The sequence below is a fragment of the Streptopelia decaocto genome, assembly GCF_964273445.1.
Source record: "Streptopelia decaocto genome assembly, chromosome: 13".
Classification (NCBI taxonomy): domain Eukaryota; kingdom Metazoa; phylum Chordata; class Aves; order Columbiformes; family Columbidae; genus Streptopelia; species Streptopelia decaocto.
In genome coordinates, this window is record NC_138668.1 from 1,050,605 (window position 1) to 1,067,057 (window position 16,453).

General features: G+C 48.2%; 1 protein-coding gene across 1 annotated transcript in view; it reads left to right on the forward strand.

Annotated features, from left to right (window-relative positions):
- Window positions 1–16,453, forward strand: part of FAM20C (FAM20C golgi associated secretory pathway kinase) — a 55,992-nt gene that overhangs the window by 11,569 nt on the left and 27,970 nt on the right. Inside the window, exon 3 of the mRNA XM_082064233.1 lies at window positions 636–714. Within this exon, the coding sequence (XP_081920359.1) occupies window positions 636–714 (79 nt within the window). The remainder of the gene's footprint in view (window positions 1–635; window positions 715–16,453) is intronic.

A 16,453-nucleotide genomic window follows, 5' to 3' on the forward strand; every position in this document is an offset into this window, starting at 1 on the left:
CCCCGAGCCAGCGCCGCTGCAGAGCTCTGCTCGCGGGGGCGCCGCTGCCGGACCCTCCAGGTTCATGGCTGGGCCTGGATACGTCTCCGTTGTGCACAGAGGAGGTGGATTTACATATCCCTACTGCTCAGCAACAGCCATTCAAATCGCAGCAGAGATCAGAGATGGCTGCAGTATCTGTTTGTAGTTTTAATTAAGGATGTCTGCTGCGCGTTGGGCTGCACATCCCAGCTGCAGTTGTCTTCTCCATCTCCTTTCCCAATGTGTGTTCCTTGTCAAAAGAAACTAAAAAAGCGACTGGAGGTGGAGAAAACAAGACTCCAGTGGTCTGTTCCTATACATGCTGTTCAGTCAGGGTGCTTATGGAGCCTGTCGTGGCCATTTGAAGAAGACAAAGACATATGAGGGAGTACAATCCACTTTTAGTTCTGGCTGGCAGCTCAGAGCCCTCCCCTGCTCTGCACCCGCTGAATAATCTGTTGTCCATTTAGGATTACCCTGCTTGGTGCTCAGATACCACAGTGCTGAGTCTAATACTGAGCAAAAGATCCAGGATTTTGTCTCAGTGATAAATGCGAGTACATCCGCACGCAGCATTTTAAAGCAGTTTTTTGTTTTGCTTTGTTTTCCCACAGCGATGAAATCAGGAGGCACCCAGCTGAAGCTGATCATGACATTCCAGAATTACGGACAAGCGTTGTTCAAACCAATGAAGTAAGTTCAAGAAGCCTGTGTTACAAAGCGAAGTTGTGGTGGAATAGCCTGTTGCCGTTTCCTGAGCAGTCAAAGCCTTGCTGCGGTGTCTCTCGGAGCTGCGGCGCCTGGTTCCCCGGGTTTGCTGCTGAGCGTGGAGCCGCAGGGGCTGCCCAAACCTGCCCGTGCTGGTCTGGTCTTTGGGAGAGATTCCAAGGAGACTTCAGATCCATTACAGTCTTCTCAGGAATGTTATTCATTCCGGTCTCTGTGAAATCTCCCATCATAAATACAGGATGTTTTCAGCGTTTCTTCCTTATGTAAACTAACTCTGCAGGTCTGAGCTTTATCTAGTGTCAGTGCGCCTCTGGAATATGACCAGACGAGAGTTCACAACAGCTTTGGGAAGAGCTAAATAGTATTTGTCTGATAAATTATAATTTAATCTGTTGATTTATTGTTGTTTGCATTAAGGGGTTGTATTAGTCACTTGGCTGTGGCTCTGCTGACACTGTGAAAATGAGTTTATCTGAGAGTGGTGCTGCAAGGCAATGAATCTAGAGAGAAGGGAAGGGACTGGGATGATGCAGCCTTGATTTGCACCTGCCCAGATCCCACTGAGATGGGGGAAGTTATTCAGATACAAAGCAGATGTAAATGAGTTCTGAATCCTGACCCATATGTTTGTGTTGTAATAAGGAAAATGACTCTGTGCTTATTGTAGAGGGTTTAGCAAAGGCACTTGGGGCTGCAAAATGTTTAATGAAGCTACTCAGTATCTGTATCGAGGGTACTACTGGAATAATAAATTCATTTCTTTCTTTTGTTTCCACTGTAGGGAAGTTCAGTTAATTTCCTCTAGGATGGTCCATAAAAGACTAAAATAGCTGAAAATGAGTGGTTTGGAATATGTGCTGCGTTGTGTTACAGCTGTGGCAGGAGCAGCTCGGGCTGAGCTGCTGCCGGCAGACTCAGAAATGCCCTGCTCCACTCTAGAAGGTGCTCTAGACTGACCCCAGACATGTACACATTTGACTTGATCTTATTTGACTGCCAGAAGGGCCAAATAATTGACCCACTTTCCTTCAGCCCAGGTTTGAGTAGGGACCCTCCTTACGTGCGTTTATACCAGGAATCTCAAGGAAATCTGTGAACTTCCAGGCAGCACATGGCGTTTGCGCAAAGGCCAAAGGACTCTGTGTTATTTCCCAAACTGCATGCAAGTTTCTCCATGTTTCTGGTAGACCTGGGAGAGCTCAGACGGAGCACAGGGAATACTGACGAGTCAGAAGGAAGGTGGTGTCATGGAGCATCTTCCAACATCTTCCCATCCTCCCTCTGCCCTCTTTCAGAATCCTCAGATCATCAGTGCATGGGTCCATCCCCCTGCATCTGCAGATTTGTTGCCTATTAGCACAATTCCTAATTGTGTCCTGTCGCCCATGTGAAATCAAGAACTAGGCAGGTTCAAGCAGCCTTTAAGTGTCTGGCAGAATTGTGGTTGTGCTGTTGGCTTTTTACTCAGTGTGTCGTTTGTCTCTGGTCCATTTGCGCAGATGCAGATAATCTCAATCTTTATCATTGGCGTGACATTGTAATTCTGGGAATGCTAATGAGGTCAAATCAAAAGTTTAGGATTTCTACTGTATTATACACAGCCCTGGCAAGATGATGGATGACAGTAGAGGTACAGCCACGATCCTGTGTAGAAGCAATTACTACCATCCGCTAGAACAATAACAGAAAATGGTGATGTCTTAATCATTCCCTTTGCTTGATTTGAAGGGCAGCAACGCCCTATTTTCTCCCTGCTCTTTGCGTTACATACACCACTGGAAAAGCAGCATTAGAGCACTCGGCAGCTGCGTTCCCAGGCCCCACACCTTGCGGTGGCAACGCTGCTGCGTTGGTGCTGAGCATTCCTCAGCACGTTACTGGTTTTGAATAAGGATGTTTGCAAGCATTTGTCTTCATTCTGGTAACAGGGAGCAGGCAGCCAGATGCTTGGCTGGCATAAATCATCCCGGCTCCTTTGGCATCTGGTCCCGTTGGCCTCTCACCAGCTTATGGACTGTTGTTGATGACATTCTCAGACGGGTGTGCAGCATCATTCCTTTATACAGGAATAAGCAGCCTAGACTACCAAAAACAATTAAAAACCAGGCTTTAAAGTTAGGAGACTTCTTGTAGGAGCTTCTTCAGGTCCTAAACTCCTTCCAGGCTTTTTCTGGTGCTCTGTGTTTTCTGCTTGTAGAAGGAAGCCCTTGGAGGACAGTGAGGCCATCTCCGTGTGGGGTACCCTGCGTGTTTCAGTTGGTACTGTGTTATCAGCTCCATGGCTTTTCAAAACAGCAGAAATTATGCTTTTCTCTGAGTCGATAAGCCTCTTCATACAAGCAGCCTTCTTGCTGGCTCCCAGGTCACACAGCCATTAAATAGCACTGAGTGCCCAGGGCCTCGGTTCAGCTCTTCGGTTCTGGAGGGGACAGTGTGAGTTGCGTCTCTGCGTTAAACCGAACTGAGACTCTGTTCTTCAGAGAACAGAGTTGGCAGCAGTAGGATTTCAGGCCGAATACCAAGGAAAATGGATAATCCTGAGTTTCTCATGCTGTCTGAGATGCGAGGTACTGCAATGGTGTGAGGTGCATGCAGGATGACGAGCAGGTGCCGGGTCAGTCTCTACCCGCTGTGATTCACGTGAACTGCCTGGGCAGCTGGTTTGCTGTACACAGCTGCGCTCAGCACCTTCCAGACTGAACTGACACCTGTTTGAGCAGGACTGCGGCAGATAGAGGGGACCATGAACCTCTCCCGCCACAGCCGGGCCCCGCTGGTGCCAGGGACACCTCCGGACCTGGCAGTGACGTCTGCAGGGGACTCACCGCACAACGTGCTCCCTGGCAAATGCCTGGAAACCAGAACTCGTCTGACCCGCTCTGCTGTTTCCCGGCCTCCCAGCTCCACACTGCGCTGACCCAGGGAGCGAGCCAGCTCCGGAAAGCAGGATCTGGAGCTGGGGAAACCAGAATCCGCCTTTGGCACCGATTGTGCTCAGTGTTTGACATTAACTGACGGCTCTTCCTCTGCTCATGGATTCAGGCTAGTGGAGCAAATGAGAGGAGGGAAGCTCAGCAGCCAGGGACATGTGAGACTGGTAAATGAAGCCTCATCAACCACAATTATTTTATTTATTTGTGGCACTGCATCTTCATTTCTGAAATAATTGCCTGTAAAGTATTACAGAGGAAGCCAAATCTATTTATAAATCCTATAGCCTGGTGTCAATTCCTTTGCTAATTCCAAATACATCATAGAAAAAGTGAGTATTTGCTAAAATTCCAGGGAAGATTTGATGTATTTGCAACGTATCTTACAGTTAAATGTGTAGTTTTATTTAGCTCATAACAGTTCAATCATAGAAAATTATTACCATATGGGACGGGAAAAAAATAGCAGCCTCCCCTTCTGCCGTGATTAGTGTCTCTAACTGTCCTCGTGTCGTACAGCATAATGAAATGTATTTGCGTGATCGCTGCTATCTGCAACCACAGCTTTCTGAATGGCTTATCAGGTGGGGATGGCGTAGAACCGTACATTTCAAAGGGCTCTGGCTTTTTCGTTCCAAAGGAACACGCACATTATAGTGTTATTTGGCTTCCCTTTGTTTCTGCCGGCTGCTGGAGTTAAAGAGCTGGCTCAGCAACAAACCCAACACACTGTTTTTTTCCTTGCGAGGCTTTATTCTTGAAGGGGGAGATTGGGCTCCAGCAGAATTAGTGTCAGGATTCCTACAGCACACGCTGGTGCCAGGATTTTAAGAGGGGTTTTTACAGTTCCTTGTGGAAAAAACAAATAGGATCGCATATAAAATTATATCTTGCTATAGGAGTTGTGAGAAAAGCGTCCTGTGGTATGTGTTCGCATACGACATCTCTCATTCCTAGTTCTATAGGCTGCTTTGTAGAAATGTGTAGAAAGGGGATTCATTATAAAATCTTTGAGGTTTATTTGTTCCATTCAAAGAAATACTATTGTACCTAGTGAACTCTCTTTTGACTGAAACTGAGACAAAAGCCATTTCTCTTCCAACTTTAGGTTTTGCCTGATCTTTTTAACATCTTTTTCCTTTTCTTTTGTTCTTACGAGCCATGGTACAGGATTAGTAGGAGCCACATGGCTCTTTCAGTAGCTGAGGTTTGCAGCTAAAGCCTTAAAGCAGAACCAATTGGCAGCAGGGCGGCACCGGGCCAGCAGGGGCTCCTGAGGTCAGGAAATCCAGTCTCCTTGAAGCCCAGGTGATGGTCTCCTGGTCCCTGTTCACGCCCTGGTCCAACACTGCTGCGCACGGGGTGACGCTGCCCCTGCTGTCCCTCCTGGGACGGCAATAGAAGTCACACTGGCCACTGGGAGCAGCCCCCGGTTCCCGCAGCCTTCGGGGACGGGACCTGTCCCCGGGCCAGGCACAAAACCAGCCGGTGGGCACGGTCTGGTGCGCAGCTGGTGCGCTGCAGAGATAAAACAGGCACACTCGCCTCTCAGCCTCTGTCGTGGTCCCATAGCGTATCCCTTGCCTCACAGCCATAGGTGCTGGTAGCTGGGCTGGAGTGTAGCAGCCAGGGTCATGGGATGGCAGTGCTTTTGTTTTGATCTGCAAAGCTCGGCTTATTACTGGCTTTTAAATGCCACACTTATAGTGGCAAAGGATTAACAGTGTTCTTTAAGTTTCTCTTTTATTTTCTTGTAGGATTGCTGAACAAATATTGCATCTTTTGATAGGGACATTAAATAGGCCAAACAATCCCCATAATGCAAACAACTGTTAATTGCTTTAATTTCCTACATTTATACTCCCTCTCTGAAGCTGCAGTGTGGCTGTTGTACCTGTGAAATGCAGCCTTCAGGCCTGATTATCATATCAATTAGGCTGGTGTAATTCTTCCAAATTGGTGGCATTCCTTCCAAGTCAGAGGAGTTGAAATGAACTCCAGAATCGGGGCCACTGGAAGATTGCTTTCCGTATTACATTGCACATCATGCTGTTTTGAGGAAATACATTTTGCAAACCTGTTGCATTTCAGCTGGCAGGCATCCAGTATAAACATACTGCTATAAGTCAACATAGCAATTAAATCAAATTGCAATGTTTTCTCTGAGCAGCCGGAGAAGTGAGATGTGCACACAGTAGCTGCTGTGCTAAAGCCTTCCAGGATTAGCACTTGGGCACCTGGAATGCGCTGTGTGACACCCGCCGGAGCGCTCGCCGGGCACAGCACAAACCCGGCTGCTCCGGTCACTGGGAAGGCTGGTTCTGCACAAGCTGTGTTTATTACTGCAGCCCTACGGCTGATTGAACTGGTTGGGAAGGTTGAAGCTGGTCGTCTCGGTGTTCGGTTTATATAGGCGCATTTCATCGTGAAGAAGAAATGTTTTCTTTGCTGCTGGAAGTAATAATCAGTAATCAGATATTGTGTGGGCCTCGTCAATGAGATTTCAGGCTTTTTGAGGGGGTTCAAATCTTTCCGTACCAAGCCCTGCTGCAGCGTGTACTGAGTGAGACTGGCAGGTTTGGTTGTACTTACATCAGGAGTAAATCTGGAGTAAACTGGATGAATTATATCTCTTGATATCTAAAGTACATGAGATCTGAATGTGGTCCTAAATAAGGACAGTAGAGGTTGCTGTGTAGTATTTTAGTCCTTTAACTTTTAGTACATTATGCAGGAACTGTTTTTCTCTTTTATAGCTAATCCCGTTCATCAGATCAGGCTTCTTCAGTATTTCAGTGCAAACTGTGGTTTAGGACTCAGCGGTGCTTCTGGCCCAAATCTCCTTCATGCAGACTGGAAAATGTTCAGTGACTTCAAGGGGAGCTGGATGAGGATCGAGGCTGATTGATGCCCCTGGACAGCAGTGAAATCCAGCCTTGTGTCTGTCACTGTGCCGCGTTTCCCTGTGCCACAGCTCAGCAGCTGCTGCCTGAATATTGATCCGTCCAGCCCAGGAGAAATTCATTCTCAAATTCTGCAAGCATGTTTACGAAATGACCCCAGAGTCAAAGTCTGCAAAGTCCAGGTAGCTCAAAGGTTGTCCGTTTAGATTAGGATCTGCAGGGGTCCGTGACAGCAGCATTTCACCATGCTGGCAGCCAGGAAAGGGAAACAAACCTCGTTCCCTCTCTGAGCCAGCTCTGTTGTGCTGTCCCAGGCCGAGCTGCCCTGGATCGTCCCCTCCTGGAGCTGGGCATGAGCTGCTCGGAGCCGGCTTGGGACAATAAGAAGGACGGGGAACTGCTGGAGAGAGTCCAGCGCAGCCACCAAGATGCTGCAGGGAGTGGAGCATCTCCCATGTGAGGAAAGGCTGAGGGAGCTGGGGCTCTGGAGCTGGACAAGAGGACACTGAGGGGGGACTCATTCCTGGGGATCAATATGGAAAGGGGGAGTGTCAGGAGGATGGAGCCAGGCTCTTCTGGGTGACAACCAGTGACAGGACAAGGGGCAATGGGTTCAAACTGGAACACAAAAGGTTCCACTTAAAGACGAGAAGAAACTTGTTCCCGGTGAGGGTGGCAGAGCCTGGCCCAGGCTGCCCAGGGGGTTGTGGAGTCTCCTTCTGTGCAGACATTCCAACCCGCCTGGACACCTTCCTGTGTAACCTCAGCTGGGTGTTCCTGCTCCATGGGGGGATTGCACTGGATGAGCTTTCCAGGGCCCTTCAACCCCTGACGCTCTGGGATTCTGTGTAATAAGCCCCAGTGGTGGGAGGGAGTGACCCCCCCTCTAGCAAACCAGGGCTGTTTTGGGGGATGTTGCCATGTCCGTGGGGTTCAGCCCCATCCCCACTGCGGGTGAATTCTCCCCAGATCCCTCTCCCCTGGCTTCCCGTGGCACGTTGAGCTCCTGGCTCTGCAGCTCCCAGAAACCTTCACCCTCCAAGTCTCTGTGATTGGGGCTTTTTGCACAAGCAATTCAAGCTTTGCATTTTTCTTCAACTCATTTGTTGGGGTTTTTCTGGCAAATTATAACACGATGCTCAATATCTATTTTTGTTCATGTCTTAGGCAGACAGAAATGGCCCCAGGTGCTGACTGTACCTGCCTCCCCACCGTTTGAAGGCAGGGCTGAGTGGGCAGTTCTATCTTACAGCAGTGAAGTGTCTCTGCTTGATTAGCTGCCTTCTAAGTCCTTATAGAATCTTGCTAATTAGTCTTTGGGAACAAAGACATGCTGGTGTTTATTTTTTCTTTAAAAGCCAGTTCCTGCAGCAGCTAACACCTTTTTTCACATTACCACAGTGTATTAGGACAGAAGCATCTTCAGTGTCTGATTTAATCAGGCTACTTCTTCATTTTGATTTTATACATAGCAAGAAATGCCGTCCTGTGGCTCTGTTCTTTAATCAGAGACCCACTTTCGGTTCCTCGGTTTCTTATTTCCTGCATTTTACCCTGTACCAGCAGTGCAGAAAAGCAGCAAACGTTATCAGGGGAAGAGCTGGCATGAAATGCACAACCTGTGATTTACTGCTCAGTGACAGGGCTGGGCACGCGGGGACTCGGTGCAGCAGGGAGGCAAGATGTCCTTAGTAAATCTAAGCAAAGAAATGTGTCCAGAATGTTTTCAGTGGGATATGCAGATACCGCTCCCTTAAAACATTTCATGGGGATTTGTCTCCATTTCTCTACGATTTATAATCCTCAAACTAGGCTCAAGAGGCTGAAATCCAGGGAGGGAGAATGATTTGTGCAAGACTTGTGTAAACCAGAGAGAGGCTGACGCTGTTTTCTCTCTAAAGCAACAAACACAGCTTAATCCTGGAGACGAGTTGCACCGTGCTCATCAGTCCCCTTGGGGAGAGTTATTTTTGGATGTTATACGGAGCTGAATTGCTCCCTCTCTGCCTCTGGATCTTATCTCACACAGGGCCGCTCTGGGAATCCCAGCGCTCTGGAGGATGCGGGTGGGGATCTGGCCACTCACGCCAATATTTGTTTGAAGTTTGTTGGCTCTTATGACATCCAGCTTGTTGGAGCCCTCGGTATTTCTACAGGTTTCTTGAACGAAGGCTGCTGGCTGTCGGAAGCGGCAGGAGATGAGATAAGCAGCAGAGGAACGGATGCAATGGAGCAGCTCGTGTGGTGGCTGAGGACACAGGTCCGGCTTTGCCAGAGGTCCCCGGTTCAGGCGACACAGGCCCGTGGCCAGCGGTGGGAAAGCTGGGTGGCCGTTGGGAGAGGCCAACTGGGGCGACGGTGTCTTGCGGGTCGGGACAGGAAGGTTTAGGCAAAGCTGGGAGGCTCAGGAGGGAGCGCAGAGCGCACGTCCAAATCGCGCCCTTGGCCTGGTGCTGTGGTGACTCACTGCTGCAAACAAACACACACACGTGTTTAAAATAGCCCTAATAGCTGTTAATAACACAGCTCCAGGACACACTGGACATTTCTGACTTTCCGTTTTTTTCGTTTTCAGTGTCTGGTGCAATAGTGTTAGTACTCGTTAACTTGCAGTTTTCCACCCTGCTGTAACGTTATGCATGTGGGCAAATAAAACTGAGAAAGCCTGAAAGACTCATTTGCATTTGAAGAAGTGGCAGAAACCCGGAGTAAATAGCATCTGCAAATGTGTGGGAGCTGGAGAGTGGGGGGGAACAGCAAAACGGTTGTAAATAGAAGTGGTTTAAAATGCCGGATTATGCACTATGGATAATAAAACACGCCAAGGCAGCACATAAGCCAGATACTGTTCTGAGCAGCAGCATCCAGCTGATCCTGTTAGCACCTCAAGCCCCTTCTGCAAACCTTGCTGGTCGATGGTCTGAATTCATGGCGGGGTCGTCCCCCGGCCAGAGGACAAGGGACAGCGTGGCTGTGCATGGTGACCCATAGTAGTTACCAGAAATATTGCACAGAGACTTTAGACACACACAGTCTGTATATGGATTTTAAACTGCTTTGATTCGCTGGCATGAAGCAGCAAAAGAAATGAAGACGTTATAAAGAATCTATAGATTTAAGGGCAAATCTAGCAATGATTGAGATTATTTCCTTTAGTTTTCAGTATGACTAACTTGTATTTTGTTTGATTCTATCTCATGATGCCTAAGAAGAGAATTTTGACTCGGCGTATTTGTGTTTTCCTGCATTTTGTGCCCGTTTCAATCACTGCAATATGATAGTCTGGCCAAAATTTTCAAACAAACCTCTTTTGCATCTGATTCTTTAGGGGTTTATTAAGCAGAAAATCTGATTCCAGGGGCATAAAACCCAGAGGTTTTTCAGCCTTTCATGTTGCAAGCCCAGGTTCTGCGTCGGGGCCCTGAGTGAGCCTGAGCCAGGAGGGCGGGCGCTGCTGCGGCTCAGCGCCAGCTCTGCCGCCCGGGGCTGCCAGGGCACAGGCAGCTTAAAGCATAATCCTGGTTTTCTCCATGAGATTGAGATGTGGGGCCCGGGAGTTGTTCCTGGCATTAGGATGAGATGCAGCGAGGAGGGTTTGAGCCGGCCCGGGCAGGTGGGGGGCGGCAGCTGCCCCCGGTGGCACCACGCGCCCCCGCGTCTGCCCCGTCCACAGCAGCGGCCACGCTGACACCTCTGGGCTCTGACACCGGCCAGAGCGCCCGCGGGGCAGCGCCTGCTTCCCCCATTGCCCGCCTCGCTTTCTGATTCCCAGAGCCAGCTCCAAATTGAAACCATCTATTTTTGCAGCCTCTTGACCCCAGGTACAAGGGCTGGGTAATGGAGAATTTAGCCCAAAACAAGCCCTTTGTTCCTCTGCCTGACCCACTTGTCGCTGCCCATGGGAAACGGGGAGGGGGGGGGTGTTCTGCTCCTCCCATGCCTTTGCTTTGGAGAGTTGGGCTTTTGTGCTGCTGATTGCATCATGTTGTTTTGAAGTTATCTTGGCGTGCATTGGGTATTTTGGTATAAAAGCTGCTTTTTATGCACTTCTGGAGCACGCAGGGCACTGACGCTTTGCCTGAGGCAGTGGTGAAGACTCTGCTTTTGTGCTGCGGTACTGGGGGCAGTGCCAGTCCGGAGCGAGTCCGCGGCTCTGGGCCATGTGAACGCAGCCGGGTCCTGCTCCGTTAGCCGTCAGTGAGGCCATGCAGAAGAGATTTTTTTTTGCAGCATATCCAGGCCACCTATTGAAATCCAGGCTCTTTTGGCACCTGCCAAACTGTCTGACAACTGGTGAGCAGGCAGCGTGCCACGCGAGCAGATGGGCAGGAGCGTCCTGGCAGCCAAGAGCCCGGGCTGCTCATCTGGCAGGGGCAGCGAGAGCAGAGCTCCTCGTGCTCGTGGCCAAATGCTCGTCCCTCCTGAAGTCACCATGGGAAGAGCGGGCATGGCGCTGGGAGGCTGGTTTGGGCACAAGGCATTGCACAGCAGCCATGATACCCTCACGTTCTCCCCCTGCTTCCTGCTGCCCCATCACCACGGACAAGGTAGTTTCGGAGGTGCTTTCAGCCTAAGATCCCCATTTTGTTGGGGACAAGCAGCACCTGGCACTGTCCTGTGTCCTCCAGGTAACTCACCTTGAAGGCGACAGCACGGCAGTTCTTTTTAACGACCTGTGCTAGGTGGTTTCCTACGAGCTGCTGGCTCTTGCCACAACTGAATCCTGAGATAAAAGGATTAAAAACCCTGTTTGAGGCTTCGCAGAAATAGTCACGAGGGTTTTCTTTAAAACGTAACTCCAGCGAAGGCCTTAATTCTTATCGCCCCAAGGGGCAGCTTTCCTCACACAGGCATGCGTTTCGTGATGATTGACACATCATTAATTAACTGTTATTAATTAACCCCATAATCTGAAGGGATAGGGGAGGAATTCCTTGCAGACCTGTATCCCGTCATTTCTTTGAACACGTGTCCCCTGTTCTCCTACACTCCCCAACCCATCTGTCTTTGGGACCAAAGAAGCTCATGAAGAAGGCAGGACTAATGAACAGCCTTTTGTAGAGCCCCATCAACCACCTTCATTTCCTGACAGCCGCGGTTCGAGCATGGTTTGCAGGAGCAAGGCTTTGTATCTGTTACTCTGAGGTTAGAGGAAGAGAAAAATGGAAGAAAAATGTTGCCTTTCAGCCTCCCCTTGTTCCCCGCTGTGTGGGACGCGATGCTGTGAAGGATACGGGATCTGTCTGTACTATAATAATATGTGTGTGTATATATATACATATATATATATATATATATATATATAACATGCTGGCTCTGCATGTGGATGGTCACGTACCTCCTTTCAGGCTGGCCGTGGAGCGAAAGCTCCAAGTTAGGACAGAAGAGCATCCTTTCCTCTCGGCTCTAGCTGCGGCGCGGTGGCCTCCCCGGTGCGGAGCGCACAGGTTCTCCCCGTGCTGACCTCAGCTGGGCTTTGCTGTTGTCCTTGAGCGCTTCGTTAGCTCTCATCGTTTGGAGCCAGCCCGTATCTTCCGCCAGTTCTGCCTGGTGGCCTCTAACAATCTCATTTGTCAGGCAGCAGCATGGCTAGAGCTTTATTTAACTAACTTTGTCTGCGTTTGCCTTTCATGGAGCAACAATGCAGCGATTCGGTAGACTAAATGTGAACTAAGAAAAGAAATTGTCCTGTTTATCCACAAACATCAGATTCTTGGGGCGATGCCAATCTTGATAAAACATCGGTGGTACCGATAAGCCAATAGTCATAATCACTGATCAGTGTTTTGCTGATGTTTCTGCAAGGTTTTGCGTCCAATATTGTTGACCCTACTCTTTTCCTATTATGTGCTACATCTTTTGGCAGGAGAAAGACCTTCTAAGGGATCAGAATGGTACCTATATTGCAGGAGATGCCTAAACCCCATTATGTTTGGCTTGGCTTTTCCTTTTGTTCATCGCTCCCGTGCGATTTCAGGCCCAGCGGTGTTAATCCTGCCATTTACATCTCCGCCGTTGGGAACGGCCTCACGTTGCTGACATCCGAATTACGTTTTTAACAACAATTTCCTTTGTTCTATAAAACGAAGCCAAACCAAACACTGGTATTGGAGGCTTCACTTTCTGGTTTAAATAACACAGACCTTTAAAGGGATGAGGGCTGTGGATAATTTTTGTGTAGATCCTGCTTGTGGGTTGTTGACTTGTTTGTGAAGGGTTTTCCTCATTTCTGTTTGCCCTTCCCTGCTCCGTCAGTCTCGAGGCAGCAGGACACTTTGGAAGAGCTCCCTGGTCTTATCTAACTGTACTGTTATTAGATTATTGGATTCTCTCTTCTCTCCCTTCCCCTAAAAATTCACTCACTAAAAGGGTGCAATTGCAGTGTATTGAATTGCCTGACATTGCACTGATTCTTTATTGCAATATCTTCTAGATTTTAATAGCGACAGGCCTATTTTGGTGTTACCAAAGCCATTTAATATCAGTGAACTTACGGAAGGTATTTTCTGGCACTCAGCAATGACTCCGAAGCCCCAAAGAATTACACTCAACAGCCCCGAATTTCAAAGCCTGACATCACTGCAAGCAACAAATACAAATCCATCAACAGAAGCAGGATTTTAATTGCTTTTGAATGATTCTATAGAAATCTAAAATTGCTTTGTGGGATGAAAAAAAATCCCCTCTTTTATCTGTGAAGAGGTTTTAATTCTGCCGAATAAAATAAGTGGCTGCTATAATAATACAAGATTTTTTCCCTCTGACTGTGTAGCCGGTTCCTTCAGCCCCCGCCTGCTGGGATTTCATCCGTAAGCAGTGAGACATGGGAGTTCATCAGATATTGTCCGTGGCAATGGCCAAAGCAGGAGCGGCTCTTTGCTGGCTGCAGGATTTGTGCTCCCGTTACGTTCGCTGCTAAAAAACGAGACCACCTGCATTCTTTTGCAATGTGACCTTCTCTAGCCGGCCGTGTGCTGTGTTTTCTCTGGGATGTGATCTGATTTTAAGGGTGATCAAAAGGCCAGCAGTGCTTTAAAACCCAATAATACCTTGACTGTTGCTTTACAGTTTTCTTTTCCTTTTTTCCTCTTCTATTTGTGAGAGGAACGGAAACCTCTGCAGACCTTTCTACATCTGGCTTAGCTTCTGGTTAAATGCATCCTCAGGGAGTGCTGGAAAATATTACTTCTCCTGTTCAGAAGAGGAGTAAATGAGCCATATTTTCCAAAATAGTTTTCAAGGAAAGGGATATGGAAGTTGTTTGTATTTTCCTGTTTAATAGATCTACTAAACACTTAAAAACGGTCTGCGTCGCGAGAGAGACAACACCAGAGGGTGAATATTTCCATATTTCCCTTCCCTTCCCTTCCTCTGTCACACGGGGGTCACATACTGCACTGTCCCTTGGGTGGGCGTGGGGAAAGAGCCAGAGGCTTTTTCCCCCCCTGTCCCTCAGCTGGACTATGGGAGGGGTCACATCAGTCTTTGGGTGTCCAGAGCTATTGAGACTCTGCGGGTGCAATGGTTGGACACTCGTGGGGAACAAGATCTGGCCTCTTGTCTTAACTCAGCATTTCTGTTTGCGAATCAGCTGGAGGAATCCCCTTCCCCTGCCCTAAGACATTCAGGATGCTCAAGGAGGGAATCACACAAATGGAGAAATTCCAGGGCCCCCAAACTGGAGACCAGAGTGGGGACGAGGAGCCCGTCCCACCTCCTGCCTCTCCTTTAGACGAGGTCCTTAGGGACATGGGTTAGTGCTAGAGTTAGGGTAGGTTATGGTTGGACTCAACGATCCTGAGGGTCTCTTCCAACTGGAATGATCCTATCCTATCCTATCCTATCCTATCCTATCCTATCCTATCCTATCCTATCCTATCCTATCCTATCCTATCCCATCCCATCCTATCCCATCCTATCCTATCCTATCCTATCCTATCCTATCCTATCCTATCCTATCCTATCGTATCCCATCCCATCCTATCCTATCCTATCCTATCCTATCCTATCCTATCCTATCCTATCCTATCCTATCCTATCGTATCCCATCCCATCCCATCCTATCCTATCCTATCCTATCCTATCCTATCCTATCCTATCCTATCCTATCCTATCCTATCCTATCCTATCCTATCCATGTGGCTCCTGGCCAGAGAAACCCTTTCTGAAACCCTGAACAAGCCTCGGCCCAGGCCAGGGCAGCAAAAAGGCGCCTTGTCCCCCATCTCCACCCAAACCAACATCTCTGATGTAGCTAAACCTTTCTAAAGGCTCTCAAGGCCATCAGAAAGCCTTAATGGCATCTAATACTGGTCAGTAATAACATTTGCTTAACCAGCTGTTAAAATTATTAGTGAGCTTGTGTTAGGCAGGAAAAACCAGCCAGTCTAGTATTCGATATTTTAGTCAGCATTAAACATACAAAAAGGTGATTGGCAGCAGCACCTGAAATTCTGAAGTGATATTTTTCATGTAGTCTGAAGCATTTTGATACAACATGTACTAAAGTACAGAAAACCGTCCCAGTGAAGGCTTTAAAATACTTTTCATTATTTTCAGAAATAAACCTGGCCATTATTGTGTTTTTGAAGGACAATTGTTTTGTCCTTTCCCGCATAACTACACATTTTAAAATACATCTTCAAATAATTATTTTTAAATTGTTTTTCTTCCAATTGACCATGGCAAAGCAGACACGTCTCTTCAGGATTAATTTTCCACCTAGCTGGAGAAATGAGCTCCTGCTTCCTCCCTCCCACCCCGCAGCGGTGCTGGAGCGGTTACCTGGATACCCCGCGCGGAAGGGATGGATGTGCCGGAGCAATTTAAATAGCCTGATTTGTCATCTAACTGCAGACATCGTTAGCAAAGCACTATTTGGCTGGAACATTGTAGGCTGGATGTGGTAACTCCTCTGTGTTGGGGGAGATTTAGTTCAACCACCTTGCGACCAAATGTCGCCCGTCCTGAGCGTGGAGCCGCAGTGGGGCCAGCGGGAGGGATCGAGCTGCATCAGGGGGGGAAATCGCTTTCCCATGGTGTGTAGATATTGCAAATGATTCTACACCAGCCTGAAAACAGGCTTTTTCAAACATGGTATTTCAGAATCCACTGGTTTGTTTATTTTGGGGCAAGGAGATAATTTTTGTGTGGTGGGGAAGAGGGAAGGGAAGGAAATTTAAACCTGGCTCTTGCTTTTTTCCCCGTCACTTTTCTGCTTGTGACAGCCCTGATTCCAATTTATTCCTCTTGTTATCCTCTCTGTTTCGAAAATGTCAATGCTGTCTGGATGGAAGGACCTTCATAAGTAGATTTTTAAAAACAAGCTGGTGAAATGACAATGGAAATTAATTGTACTGCATATGATAGTGTGTAAAGCAGGAAATAGTGGCCCGCTCTGGTAAATCCTGCGTGTCAGAAAGCAGAAACAGTCATTTCCCTGGAATGCGATTCTGGAGCGTGGTCGGGGAGGTGGTCTGTGCGTGACAGTAAGGACCGCAGAAAAACAAATCTAAGCTTTACAAAGAGGGTTTTGTTGGTTCTCAGATGGCTTGTTAGGTCTGGACTGAACCTAACATACCATTGTGAGGCCACGTCCCAAATCGGGTTATTTATTATTGATTCCAATACGATTGGAAGACTCAGCTGGTGTCGGGAGGTTTGTCGGGAGGTTCTCCAGCCGTGCATCCTCCCATGGGAGCTCCCATTGGAGCTCACCCGGCTGCTCCGCTGAGCTGCAGGACACCCCCACCACATAGAAACCAGTTACCTATTCCTGAACAGCCTTCTTGGCAAATCAGCTCCCAGATCATGCTTAGGAATCATAGTCTTCAATGAAGCACGGTTGCAAAATATTCCGCTGATCTACGG